The sequence below is a fragment of the Oncorhynchus nerka genome, linkage group LG26 (genome assembly GCF_034236695.1).
Source record: "Oncorhynchus nerka isolate Pitt River linkage group LG26, Oner_Uvic_2.0, whole genome shotgun sequence".
Lineage (NCBI taxonomy): Eukaryota > Metazoa > Chordata > Actinopteri > Salmoniformes > Salmonidae > Oncorhynchus > Oncorhynchus nerka.
In genome coordinates this window covers 15430747-15445355 of record NC_088421.1, presented here as the reverse complement: position 1 = coordinate 15445355, position 14609 = coordinate 15430747, and the positions used below count along the sequence as shown (strand labels likewise).

Below are 14609 nucleotides of genomic sequence, written 5' to 3'. Positions count from 1 at the left end.
CATTAATGAAATATGAAGAAAATAAATCCCCCAAAAGAAAAGGCTACTGCATTGTACACCACACATGTCAGTTTTACTCCGTTTTGTTTTCCTCACCACCCTGTCACTCTGTTCCTCTCTCTCATTCCTTTAGGGGACCAATGGGGTTGAGGGTCTGGTGGGGAAGAAAGGGCCAGTGGGGCCCCAGGGACATTCAGGGAAGCCTGGCCCAGAGGGCCTCCGAGGGATCCCAGGCCCCGGGGTGAGTCCCCCTCTCCTCTCCTTACTCTAATTTTAAACAGACATCTCCCTCTACTGTAGCCTGTGGCTCTGCTGCTCCCCTCATCATGTCGCCCTAATTAGTTTAGTATAAACTGTCATTGGTTTACTATCAACATGCATGGTGCATCTCAGTACAACCAGCAACAAGACTTGGGGACATGTTGTCATATGACCTTCAGTAACCCCAGTCAATGCTGGAGCCCTTCACTAATTGATTAACCCCTATTTGTGTTTTCATTTGCAGGGTGAGCAAGGGTTAAACGGCCCCCCAGGCCAGACGGGACCCCCTGGACCCATGGTAAGATCCCCATGCATATAACATGTTCATATGTCAACCTACTGTACTGTTATTGCCTCTCTTCCACATAACATATGGTAGGTAGCCTTGATAGAGTCAATTCCAGTGATATGTCCATTATATTTTTTAACCCATGTGTAACCATGTAGTGTAAATGTGATCCTGTGTTGTTCCCAGGGACCCCCAGGACTGCCAGGTTTGAAAGGAGACCTGGGCAGGAAGGGAGATAAAGGTCACGATGGTCTGATCGGTCTGATCGGACCTCCAGGAGAGCTGGGAGAGAAGGGAGACAGAGGCCTGCCCGGAAATCAGGGCACACAAGGAACCAAAGGAGACGGGGGTAAGGGTGGCCTCCCTGGCCCCACCGGCCCCCAGGACCCCCGGGACTTTCTGTAAGTGCCCCCTCCTCCTCAGTCCCCCCACCCCACTCAACTCTTCATAGTTGGCTTTGTTTTACTCTGATATGACTTTTCCTATTTCAAAATGATCTCTCTTCCCCTGTTAGGGTGCAGTTGGTGAGAGAGGATCCAAAGGAGAACTGGTGAGTCCAGTCATCTGACTGTATCTCCACATTGTCATTCCTCTCCGTACTCAACAGCCTATAGCTAGCAGCTGCCAGGAGCATACGCTGCCAGACAAGCCGTTATCTCGCCTTGCCAAATGAACCATCGTTCAGCTTCATTTTATACATTGTGCTTTTTAAATGTATTTTGGCCTTCAAAGTGAGCCCATACAGTGATGTGTTGTTCCTGTGGGTAGAGTGTATTTTAATAGGATATAGTGGTGCGGTGTGATGTTGTGAAAAGTACCACAGTGTGTCATGTAGAGAGCAGGGGCTTTGGCCACAGACTGCTGATGCACAGAGCTGGATAATCCTATAAACCCTTGAACCATATCTGCCAGGATCAAAGAGGGATTTGGCAAACTAGTGTGAGAATCGCTCCAGGTGACCAGAGGATTGATGCAGGATTTTGTTCCACTCTTTTCTTCAGGGCGCCATCGGACCCCAAGGAGACACTGGCCCCGCCGGATCCCCTGGACCCCCTGTAAGTCCTCCACACACACACCTCCCCACCTCCACACTTCTCATACACCCCACCTTTCTCTTTCTGTTTTTCTCCTTCCCCTCTTTTCCATCCCATCACCTGTTGTTGTTCAACCACACACACCTCCACGCCTCTCCTTCCCCCCCATCTTTGGCTCTTTTGTTCTGCCTCTCCCAGTCACTGTTATTTCTTGTCATCTGTCTTCCACTTGTGTTCCTTCCCTCCAGGGTCCGCCTGCCACCATGGTCCAGCCGCTGCCTATCAGAGACCACGAGGGCCGGAGGAAGAGGAAGAGGCACTCTAGGATGGTGCAAGGAGGCGCAGCTCCCTACGAGGAGGCAGAGATGAAGATGGATCTGGAGCAGAAGGTGTTCCTGCAGGCAGACCAGCCCATGCTGGAGGAGGCAGAGGGCATGGAGGAGGTGTTTGCCTCCCTCACCTCCATGAAGACAGAGGTAGAGCTGATGAGGAAGCCCCTGGGGACCTTTGAGAGCCCCGCCCGCACCTGCAAGGAGCTCATGATGATCCAGCATGGCTACAGAGACGGTCAGCACATCTCCTCATCACCCTCGTATCACACAGCGCTCCCTTCATCACCCTGCATTGGCACTCTTATTGACGTGAACATGTACAGTGCCTATAGAAAATCAGAATTTGTTCCACATTTTGTTCCACAAAGTGGGATTGAAATAGATTTAATTGTATTTTTTTGTCATTGATCTACACAAAATACTCAATATACTATTTTTTTGTTGATAATTGATCATTTTTTTATAACTAAAATATAGTCGTTGCGTAAGTATTCAGCTCCTTTGTTCAGGCAAACCTAAATGAGCTCAGAAGTCATATTTGACTTTTCAAATCACATAATTAGTTATATGGACTCACTCTGTGTGAAATAATGTCTAACCCTTCCTCTGTCCCCCATACAAACAACATCTGTAAGGTCCCTCAGTCAGGTATTGAATTTCAGCCACAGATTTAACTACAAAGACCAGGGAGCTTTTCGAAAGCCTCATAAAGAAGGGCAGTGATTGGTAGATGGGTAAAAATAACAAATCCGACATTGAATATCTCTTTAAGCATGGTCAAGATAATAATGATGCTGTGGATTATGTATTAAACCACTCAGACACATGAAAAAATACATTCTGTCTTCTGAACTGAGCTGCAAGACAGGAAGGAAACTGCTTAGGGATGTCACCATTAGGCCATTGGAGATTTTAAAACAGTTACAGAGTTCAATGGCTGTGAAGATGGACTGAAGATGGATCAACAACATTGTAGTAACTTCACAATAATGACCTAAATGACAGAGTGAAAAGAAGAATACAAATATTCCAAAACATGCATACGTATGCAACAACGCACTAAAGTAATACTGCAAAAAACAGCAAAGGAATACACTTTTTTTGGCCTAAATGCAAAGCCTTATGTTTGGGGAAAATCCAACACAACACATTACTGAGTCACTGCCTCCGTATTTTCAAGCATTGGTGGTGGCTGCATCATGGTATGGGTATGCTTGACATTGGCAAAGACTTGGGAGTTTTTCAGGATGAAAAGAAACAGGATGAAGCACAGGGAAATGCCAGGAGGAAAACCTGCTTCAGTCTGCTTTACACCAGACACTGGGAGAGCAACTCACCTTTCAGCAGAACAATAACCTATAACACAAGGCCAAATCTACACTGGAGTTGCTTACTAAGAAGACAGTGGCCAAGTTACAGTTTTGAGTTAAGTCTGCTTGAAAATCTATGGCAACACTTGAAAATGGCTTTCTAGCCATGATCCCCAACAGAGTTGACAGAGCTTGAAGCAGTTTGAAAAGAATAATGGGCAAATATTGCACAATCCAGGTGTGTAAAGCTTTTCTGAGACTTACCCAATAAGACTAAGAGCTGTAATCGCTGCCAAATGTGTTTATAACATGTATTGATTCTGAGGGGTGAATATTTATCTAATCAAGGTATATTAGTGTTTTCTTTTTCATTATTCTTTAAAATATATATAGATAATTGTTCTTTCACTTTGACATTACAGAGTATTTTGTGTAGATCGTTGACAAACAATGACAACAAAATCCATTTGAATCCCACTTTTTAACACAAATGAATGTGAAGAAATCCAAAGGAGGATGTATACTTTCTATAGGCACTGTGTTTGATTAAGCAAATGAGCCACCAAATCCTCCAATAGCCAGTATAATTACCTGTTACATCATACATACTCTACGATTTCATGTCTTCCCCTTTCACTTGCCTGATCTGCTGTCCCGTATGACATGACACCGCTGTCTCTGTCTCCGTACCTGTCCCAGGTGACTACTGGATCGACCCCAACCAGGGATGTCACAGGGACTCCATCAAGGTCTTCTGTAACTTCACCGCTGAGGGAGAGACCTGCCTCTACCCTGACAAGAGGATTGAAACTGTGAGTCTCAAACTACCTTGATGTCTGCTCTCATCAACCTAACTAGAACATTGTAGCAGTGTACAGTACATATTCACTGGCCTCAGACCCAATGGTGTCTTACAGATGCCCTATCTTGATTTGACCCTGTTTTTCACAGCAGGAAAATAATCCAGCATCAATAGGATATGTGAATTATTATGTGGATTATAATTCATTTTTCAGGGGTTGATATATTGTCTGTTACATTTTCCATAATGGCAAATCAATTTTAAAGTGGAAATCACAAACTTTAGAAGCCTTTTAAAACCTTTAATACACTACAATTGGTATTTCCCGCTGTGCAGGAACATTCTCCGCAACAACAGAGTGATCAAATTAAGATACCAGATCTGCACATCCTCAGAAGCCTGTGTTACAGAGGCTCCTTGTTTCCTTCTCTATTCCTGTGAACAGGTGAAGCTAGCAGCCTGGAACAAAGAGAAACCAGGGAGCTGGTTCAGCCAATACAGGAAAGGCAAACAGGTACTGACCACTTTCAACTGCTGCCGTTCATTTAAATGTTTCCAAACACCGGGTAGATTATATTCATTTAAAGGGAGTGCGTTTGAATAATAATCATGTGTATAATTGAGTAGATGTGCATGTGTGTGAGCATGTGCGTGATTGAACCCACTGTCCAATAGAGTGTTGATGTATGTGCCCATGTATGATACCTGTGTCTTCTGCCTGCAGTAGTGAGTGAGTCACACAGAGCCTCTGGCAGCAGTGGGCTCTCATTGAAGAGCATTCAGAGCTTTGAGCACTGGTCTTTCATGTGCACCTGACCAGACATCTCTTAACACAGAAAGATAATCACTTCTCTCCCAGTCCAATCCCTTTCACTGACTCTTTCACACCCACGCCATTGTGTCCCCTTTCTCTCTCTCTCTCTCTCTCTCTCTCTCTCTCTCTCTCTCTCTCTCTCTCTCTCTCTCTCGTTCTTCTATCTCTTTCTTTCTCTCCCACTAACTCTCTATTTCTCTCCAACTCTCTTATTCTGACTCTCTAGGTGAATTACTGTGACCTTTGTCCCCTCCTCTCCTGTTACATTATTAATGAAACACGGGTTGTGAGATTTCTAAGAGAGAGAGAAGGTTCATGGTAACACAATTGGTCCTAGCGTTCCTCTGTTCACCAGGGTGGATACAGTGCTTTGTCGCCAGCATTAACTCTGTCAGTTTGGTTTTATGCCAGCATTAACTTTGTCAGCTTGGTTTTGTGCCAGCATTAACTTTGTCAGCTTGGTTTTGTGCCAGCATTAACTCTATCAGCTTGGTTTTGTGCCAGCATTAACTCTATCAGCTTGGTTTTGTGCCAGCATTAATTCTATCAGCTTGGTTTTGTGCCAGCATTAACTCTATCAGCTTGGTTTTTTGCCAGCATTAACTCTATCAGCTTGGTTTTGTGCCAGCATTAACTCTATCAGCTTGGTTTTGTGCCAGCATTAACTCAATCAGCTTGGTTTTGTGCCAGCATTAACTCTCTCCGTTTGGTTTTGTGCTAGCATTAACTTTGTCAGCTTGGTTTTGTGCCAGCATTAACTTTATCAGCTTGGTTTTGTGCCAGCATTAACTCTGTCAGCTTGGTTTTGTGCCAGCATTAACTCTGTCAGCTTGGTTTTGTGCCAGCATTAACTCTGTCAGCTTGGTTTTCCTGCCCAGGTTATTTGGTCATGAAAAACTCCTGGGCCTAGCCATTATAGATTGGATGTATATAGTGCTTTACCAGATGCTCTACTACAAATGCATTGGTACTGCTATTTGGTTTGGACATTCGATATGTGACGGAAATGGTCATTGAGAGTTGTTTCTTTCCTCTGGTACACTCATGCAGTGACTCTGATGGGAGCCCGGTTGCTTCAAGTGGTCCATATTAATATGTGGTTCATATCTGGTCTAGTTCTCATTCAGTGACTCTGATATGCTGTGTGTCTCTGGTCCAGTTCCAGTACAATGACTCTGATATGCTGTGTGTCTCTGGTCCAGTTCCAGTACAATGACTCTGATATGCTGTGTGTCTCTGGTCCAGTTCCAGTACAATGACTCTGATATGCTGTGTGTCTCTGGTCCAGTTCCAGTACAATGACTCTGATATGCTGTGTGTCTCTGGTCCAGTTCCAGTACAATGACTCTGATATGCTGTGTGTCTCTGGTCCAGTTCCAGTACAATGACTCTGATATGCTGTGTGTCTCTGGTCCAGTTCCAGTACAATGACTGATATGCTGTGTGTCTCTGGTCCAGTTACTGTACAGTGACTCTGATGGGAACCCGGTCCACGTGGTCCAGCTGACCTTCCTGAAACTGCTGAGTGCCACGGCCAGACAGACCTTCACCTACTCCTGCCAGAACTCTGCCGGCTGGTTCGACAGCACCACCCGCAGCCACCAACACGCCATACGCTTCCGGGGCAGCAACGACGAGGAGATGAGCCAGGCCAAGAACCCATTCATCCAGGCAATACACGACGGCTGCCAGGTAGGTGCCATGCAGAGACAAAGGAAAATGAATGAATGACTGCAATGCTAATGTTATGACAAATGCTAATGTTTTGACCAATCCTAATGTTTTAACCAATGGTAATATTTTGACAAATGCTAATGTTATGACCAATGCTAATGTTTTGACCAATACTAATGTTTTAACCAATGCTAATGTTATGACAAATGCTAATGTTTTGACCAATACTAATATTTTGACAAATGCTAATGTTATGACAAATGCTAATGTTTTGACCAATACTAATGTTTTGACCAATGCTAATGTTTTGACCAATGCTAATTTTTTGACCAATGCTAATTTTTTGACCAATGCTAATGTTTTGACCAATTCTAACGTTTTGACCAATGTTTTGTCAGCTGCTGTTTGATTCGATAAGGCCATGCAGCTGGTCACGATCAGTTCATCATATTATATCTGAGTATGGCATAGATAGGATTGGAGTTGGAATGAAATCTAGCAAGTTAGCAGGCACAGTGTATCCTCAACTCTGCTGTCTTTTTCTTTGTCTCTGGTGTAGTTCCGTAAGGGACAGGAGCGGACAATCCTGGAGATCGACTCCCCCAGAGCAGAGCTGCTGCCAGTCATAGACGTGGCCCCCTCAGACTTTGGAAGCAGCAACCAAAAGTTTGGCTTCCACGTGGGACCAGTATGTTACAACGGTTAACTAACGTTGTCTCAACCAACCAAGGAATGACCGGAACTGACCTGCACAACAACTTACCAATGAAAGAAACTGGACTTCACTGTTGTTTCCACACGCAATATTTATTATTATATGTCCGTATATGTGGTGGGTTTGTGGCATATGTTATATGACTCTCAACAACCAATGGGACACGAGGTTTCCTTGTTTCTGCGACAATAACAACCAATGGCGAGTAGATGAGCAAAGGCAAGGAGGAACAAAGCATCAAAGGGAATTCATCCAATTAGATATATTTAATGTGTAGTGTTTTTCTTTATCGTCATTCTTTTCATCGCTCACCTTCTGAGTGTGCTGTAATTAGATCCGCTAGAAGTAGTCTCTTGTTCCACTTGACAACAACCAATTTAAAAAGACAGGCAGATCCCTCCCATGTTGAGGCACAGGGTTAGCCTGTCATCTGTGGTATGGGTCAGTTGAGTGGCACTGTCTTTGTCAGGCCTGGGATGCAGATGAGACGAGTTGCTACCTGAGGGATTATGATGAAAGTGGAGTGGAATTGGCAGGAGACACTATCTGGCATACTCATTAGCATGCCTGGATTGCAGTAGGATAATATCAGTATAAGGACATCAGTTCTTGTTAACTGGTGGTGTACCGCAGTATCGACGGTTGTAGGATCTTAATTTGAGCCAGTTTGCTACAGCAGGAAAATAATCATGCAGCAACAGGAAATGTGAATTATTATGTGGATTATAATGAATGGACATTTTTGTTGGAGTTGCTACATTTTTCATAAGGGAAAAGTCTGAAGTCTGAAATTTCAAAGTAAAAATTACAAATACACTACAAGTTTTACATTTCAAAATAAAGATCCTACATCGGTAGCATGTCAATTCCATACTAGTCTATTTCATCTGTCAACATTCCCTGTGTTAGTTAGAAGGTTGAACATACTGTATAATGGAAATGATATATTTGCTCAGTGCTTACCCTTCAACTGCAGATGACTCACTGAATGACCTTGAGAAGTGCACACAATACCATGTTACTAGTAGTCTATTGAGCCCAATGGTTACTTGAATGGAGAAGGTTGCTTTCCTTATTGGACTGGTTTTCTCTGCACGCCTGTTGATAATATGACTTTCCGGCCTTCCATGTTTTCATTTTCTATTTGTGTCAGTTTGGCGTCCATTTTGTTACGGAAAACAAGCATTCTGTATTCCAGGCCTTAATGGTTGAGCTGGAGCTGTTTCAGCCCGAGAATGAGTTTCAGAGCATGTTGTTCTTAAAGAGGATATTAACAGTGTTTTCTCCAGTCCTCTGTTTGTCTGTTACATCAAGGAGCATTTCACATGTTGTTGGTTTCAAGCATCTTTTAAAAAGTACCATTATTAGCCACTGTCCTGTTCTCCACCTCAGTCATGTATTTGTTTATTTGTTTTATATGTGAATTCATTTTTATGATGTATTTTGTTATGCTGTGTGGTGCTAAAGAAAATGTTGTTGTTTTGTGTCAACTACGTTTGTGTTGTTGTGTCTTGAGGCAGGAGGAGAGAGAAAGGGTGCAAGTTATTGGTGCTGCAAAAGCCGTGCATGATGGGTAAGGAATGCTCTCTGAGCCAGGGAGTATCATATCGTACTGTAGGACTGGACACTACAGTACACACATTCTAACCTGCTGTATGGTAGGCAGGTTACAGTACCAGAGGTAGGTTAGGGGTATGTTCCACGTTTCCGCTTTAAGCGTTAAAACTCCCAAGACAGCCGTTGTTACAACGTAGTGCCTTTACATCTCTCCAACATCTCTCCAACAACCTGCAGGCTGGTCTCCCAGCCTGTATACATAAACAGTACAGGCAGTTTATCAGCGTACTCCTCCTCACACTGTCTTTTAGTATTTAAACAATTCAGTACAATAAAATCCCCCGCCCCGTCCTGCCACACCCTGTGTATAGTATCTGTCCTACTCATTTTATATACTGTACAGTTATTCAAAGGACTTGAGTATGATTAATAATCTGTTGCCTGAATGAAAATGTGTTTGTGAAAAGTGATAAGCGAATAAAAAAAACTATTTTAAAAAGACTGGGCTGTATCTGGGAGAGGGAGAGAGAGAGAGAGAGAGAGTTGTTTGCATCGGCCTCTCACCACTCAGTGTAATAGACAAACAAGTCTCTTCATTACCGCCTAGTTCTGCAACATTCACTCAATGAGCCCGCAATCAACATCCCACCACAGCAGATGTAATCAACTCTGATTGGATTCCCAGTTCATTTATTTCAATTAGCTGGTGTTTCATTCCTCCAGAGGGAAACAGAGGAGAGACGCTAGCCAGGGAGGGAGGGAAGGAGGAGAGCGTTAATGAAACAGTTCTGGATAAGGACCACAGCTATTGAGATTTGCCCAGAACTGTCCAGTGTGTGTGTGTGTGTGTGAGAGAGAGAGAGAGAGAGAGAGAGGGAGAGAGGGGGCAGAAAGGAGGATACGCTGAACAGATACAGATATAATACACGCTGTCTCTCTCTCTCTTTCTCTCTCTCTCTCTTTCTCTTTCTCACACACACACACACACACACACACACACACACACACACACACACACACACACACACACACACACACACACACACACACACACACACACACACACACACACACGTTCTATCACATAACCAAAGAGCAAGTCCACCAGTCCCCTATGGGGACTAGTCCTCAAGGTTAACGTCAATGCAGAATAAAGGTTACAGTACATTTCTCTCCTTTATGCTCTCTTCAACTCAATTGAATTTTAACCACAGTGTAAGTTCCTGGCTGGGAAAGGTCAGGCCTAGCTGCTTCCTCAGAATTATGATCAAGCAAAGTACATTATGCCCATCATGCCAATGCTCTCTCTCTCTCTCTCTCTCTCTAGAATGAATCACTATGCTGTTGAATCTGGGAAGAATGAATCACTATGCTGTAGGATCTGGGTATAATGAATCACTATGCTGTAGGATCTGGGTAGAATGAATCACTATGCTGTAGGATCTGGGTATAATGAATCACTATGCTGTTGAATCTGGGTAGAATGAATCACAATGCTGTAGGATCTGGGTACAATGAATCACTATGCTGTTGAATCTGGGTAGAATGAATCACTATGCTGTAGGATCTGGGTAGAATGAATCACTATGCTGTTGAATCTGGGTACAATGAATCACTATGCTGTTGAATCTGGGTACAATGAATCACAATGCTGTATGATCTGGGTAGAATGAATCACTATGCTGTTGAATCTGGGTAGAATGAATCACTATGCTGTAGGATCTGGGTAGAATGAATCACTATGCTGTTGAATCTGGGTACAATGAATCACTATGCTGTAGGATCTGGGTAGAATGAATCACTATTCTGTAGGATCTGGGTAGAATGAATCACTATGCTGTTGAATCTGAGTATAATTAATTACAATGCTGTAGGATCTGGGTAGAATGAATCACTATGCTGTAGGATCTGGGTAGAATGAATCACTATGCTGTTGAATCTGGGTAGAATGAATCACTATGCTGTTTAATCTGGGTAGAATGAGTCACTATGCTGTTGAATCTGAGTAGAATGAATCACTATGTTGTAGGATATGGGTTGAATGAATCACAATGCTGTAGGATCTGGGTATAATGAATCACTATGCTGTTGAATCTGAGTAGAATGAATCACTATGTTGTTGAATCTGGTGCTGCAGTTGGGTCTTTGTATCTCTGAGGTCCTCTATCCCATTGTCCATGTTGCTTTGTTGAGCAGAGAAGATAGTAAGATAGTATCTCCTGTACTGTATCTCTTTATCCCCTGTATCTATGTAGGACTATTTTGGTCTGATACCCTCTGATCTCTGGGCTCGCTTTGCTGTCCTGCGATCTGTACGCGCGATACTGACCTATATCTACGTATAGATCTGATGTGCTGTGATCTTTAGGCTTTGTATTAATCTGGATTTGTTCAACATTGTAAATCAGCCCAGCTCTGGGCCTGTGGAAGAGAGTTTAGTGCAGGGTTGATGAGCCATGTTTCTCCTCTTGTATTTAGCTCCTGGAGTAGACTAATTCTCCAGTCCCTATAGCACACAGAGAATTAGTTTCAGTGCTACAGTAACAACATATTCTTTCATTCATCTCTTTCATTCTCTCTCCATCTCTCTTTCCCTCCATCTCTCACTAGTCTCAGAACTCTGTAGCTGGAGCTCGACTTCTCTTTCTCCCTCACTCCCTTTAACCATCTTTCTTTCTCCCGCTCTTTCCTCTCTCTCTCTCCTCTATTTCCCAGCCCCCAGGTTTCCTCTCCTATGCGTCCCAGTGACGTTGATTGTAACTGGGCTGAACATGTCACCAAGTCAGTGTGAGAGATGAACATATTAAACAGGCATTTAGATTCATGAGAGAGTGAACACAGGGATATCTACATCTCCCGTAGACTCCTGGCTGTAACAGCTCTACCGATGCCACTACATCTTTCTGTTGTGTCACAATCCATAACTGTAAACATTATTTAGCCGCATCAGCGTTGTGTGAATATATGGATTGATTGGTTTCTTGTGAAAGCACTACGTTTTGCGATACATATTTACCTATGTATGACTCTTCCTGTATATTTATATGCAAGCTGTATGTCAATATATAGAGGACTAATGACATCTCCAGGAGTTGTCTTTATCTGGTGTCTAGTACTGTCTTTTTGCTGGGTAGGGCCATGTACTTTAAGGGCTGCCTGTCTTCCCAGTGCCCTACTTGGTGTGTGAACTGCTGACTGCTCATAACTTGCAGCTGATTGTTGACACATCGATCAGGATTAAGGGGCAGGGCAATTTGTGATTGTTGTTGTTTTCGTAATCAGTAGCTGTATTGGAGGGGGAGTAGTTTCTCCTCTCCTAGGCAATTAGCAATTAGTGTTAGTACTTCAGTCTCCCCTGTTTTCTCAGTGGCAGCTGAAAACAGCGGTTGTGTCAGCGGTGGTCTCGTCATCAAAACTAAGACGGTTCTGACGAGTTGTTTTGTGGAGTTATTTAAGGAAGAAACGAGAGGAAGGCTCCACAACAATCTCTGACTTGAATATCTCACCTAGTTATTTCCATATGATCTCATTTGGCAACTATGTGTTTGTTTGTATACCTGTTCGCTCCTCTCCCTGTAGGCTTTTTATTTTTTATTTTTTATAGGCTTTACAGACACTCACCACCCCTTGGCTGCAACCCTTCTAATATAGTGAAACCCTTCTAATTTAGTGTACCCTGCACGCACAACCCATGTGGAATTCCTGGTCTCCAGCAGCGTCTGGAACTGCTGATCTGCGGCCAAGATCACCAAGTTCATCTCAGCCTATGCTGCCCTTCAGTCGGTAGACTTTTTGGCCCTGATAGAGAGACATGGATCACCCCAGAGAACATTGCTACTACAGCTGCTCTCTCTTAATCTGAGTACGTGTTTTCTCATAGTCCGAGAGCATCTGGTCATCACGGGGGGTGGCACAGGGCTACTCACTTCTCCTAAGTGGAGATTTTATATGTTCTCCCTCACTCACCTGTCCACCTCCTCATTTGAATTCCATGTTGTCACTGTGTCTGCACCACGTACTCTCACTACTGGTGTCCCCTAGGGCTCGGTTCTAGGCCCTCTCCTCTTCTCTCTGTACCTTTGGCTCCATCATATCACATGGTCTCTCCTATAATTGCTATGCGGATGACACTCGACTACTTTTCTCCCCCCCCCCCCCCCCCCTTCTTACACCCAGGTGGAGACACCCATCTCTGCGTGCCTGGCAGATATCTCAACTTGGATGTCAGCACACCACCTCAAGCTCAACCTCGACAAGATGGAGCTGCTCTTCCTCCCGGGGAAGGCCTGCCCGCTCCAAGACCTCTCCATCATGGTTGACAACTCTACGGTGTTCCCCTCCCAGGGTGCAAAGAACCTTGGCGTGACCCTGGACAAGACCCTATCATTTTCTGCAAACATCAAAGCAGTGACCCGCTCCTGCAGGTTAATGCTCTACAACATCCGTAGAGTACGACCCTACCTCACACAGGAAGCAGCACAGGTCCTAATCCAGGCACTTGTCCTCTCCCGTCTGGACTACTGCAACTTGCTGTTGGTTGATCTCCCCGCTTGTGCCATCAAACCCCTGCAATTTATCCAGAACGCTGCAGCCCGCCTGTTTTTTACCTTCCCAGGTTCTCTCATGTCACCCCACTCCTCTGCACACTCCACTGGCTTCGCATCCACTACAAGACCATGGTGCTTGCCTACAGAGCAGCAAGAGGAACTGGCCCTCCCTATCTTCAGGCTTTGCTCAAATCCTACACCCCACCCCATAACTCTGTTCTTGCCCCCCCTTTATGAACTAACACTCGCACTTGACTTTTTCTGACTTGGCTGATAGCTACTTAGAGGAAAAATGTACTTACTATGACTGAATCTACTTACTATGACTGCAATAACGTGGTTGTCCCACCTAGTTATCTTAAGATGAACGCAATAACTGTCAGTCGCTCAGAGTCTGCTAAAATGTAAATGTAGGTATCCAACACGTGTGTACGTATGCATGTGCGAATGTTACTGAGTGAACAAACGTGCACTCATTAGTGTGCATGTGAGCGTTTCTCCTCCTGCCGACACCCTTCCACAGCTTCTTTGTCTTCGGAAGAGGGGAGATTATTTCCGCAGATTCTCTTTTCCCATCAAAAGTGGTTATCGACAAAGCTAACATTAGTAAAGAATTGAAGGGAAGGTGGGAAGAGAAGGAGGGAGGGAAATATAATTATTCCCTAGGCGGAGGCGTCTGTAGAGCGGTGAGTAGCGGGGAGAGAGGGGCCCGGGTCCTGTGGCTGTCTGAAAGGGTGTCAGATGATTATCTGGGAGACAGAAGAGAGACCAGAAACAGCCTTGGATCCCTCCACTATCCCCTCCCAACCCCCTCCCGCCCTTTGTCCTCCTTGCTGCATCACTCCTTCCACCGCCCCCCTGTCTCCTGTTTCAGCTCTCACCGCCCGTCTCCACTGTGTCATTCTCACTTAGTTTAGTCCTCAGTGCGTAGGACAGCGTCAGTTGTCCCAGCAGCGCTTCGCTCCCTCCACGCACAGCCGAGGTAATCAGCAGACTCATATTACTACTAACCAGGGAGAGTGATGGGAGAATCACTCAGGCCAATTTAAGTGTGGACACAGCCTGTTCATAAAGGAGAAACATATTAATACACTGTAATGAACATACCACACTCGTATCAGGAGCTGGAACAAATTGTCAGAATCGGTCACGGGGGATTGGTGTGTGTGTGTGTGTGTGTGTGTGTGTGTGTGTGTGTGTGTGTGTGTGTGTGTGTGTGTGTGTGTGTGTGTGTGTGTGTGTGTGTGTTAGAGAGACTCCATTGTCCATGAAGG

The 14609-nt window shown here is 44.5% G+C and overlaps 2 protein-coding genes across 2 annotated transcripts in view; both read left to right on the top strand.

Annotated features, from left to right (window-relative positions):
• The window catches only part of LOC115110893 (collagen alpha-1(XI) chain-like), a 102984-nt gene extending 102763 nt beyond the window's left edge, over positions 1 to 221 (top strand). The window contains exon 54 of the mRNA XM_065010137.1: positions 134 to 221. The gene's annotated coding sequence lies outside the window, so the exon portion shown is untranslated. The remainder of the gene's footprint in view (positions 1 to 133) is intronic.
• On the top strand, positions 13 to 9287 carry LOC135564857 (collagen alpha-1(XI) chain-like). The gene is made up of 12 exons (XM_065010929.1): positions 13 to 66; positions 134 to 241; positions 506 to 559; positions 737 to 809; positions 905 to 951; positions 1065 to 1100; positions 1552 to 1605; positions 1833 to 2151; positions 3926 to 4038; positions 4474 to 4542; positions 6301 to 6534; positions 7076 to 9287. The coding sequence occupies exons 1-12, from the start codon at positions 13 to 15 to the stop codon at positions 7220 to 7222; spliced, it is 1308 nt and encodes a 435-aa protein (XP_064867001.1). The 3' UTR covers positions 7223 to 9287.
• The last annotated feature ends 5322 nt before the right edge of the window (positions 9288 to 14609 follow it).

Coding starts and splice junctions, on each gene's coding strand:
- LOC135564857 (XM_065010929.1), top strand. CDS start 13: ATGAAGAAAATAAATCCCCCAAAAGAAAAGGCTACTGCATTGTACACC. Junction 242..505: donor GAGGGATCCCAGGCCCCGGG/GTGAGTCCCCCT, acceptor TTTCATTTGCAG/GGTGAGCAAGGGTTAAACGG. Junction 560..736: donor CGGGACCCCCTGGACCCATG/GTAAGATCCCCA, acceptor TGTTGTTCCCAG/GGACCCCCAGGACTGCCAGG.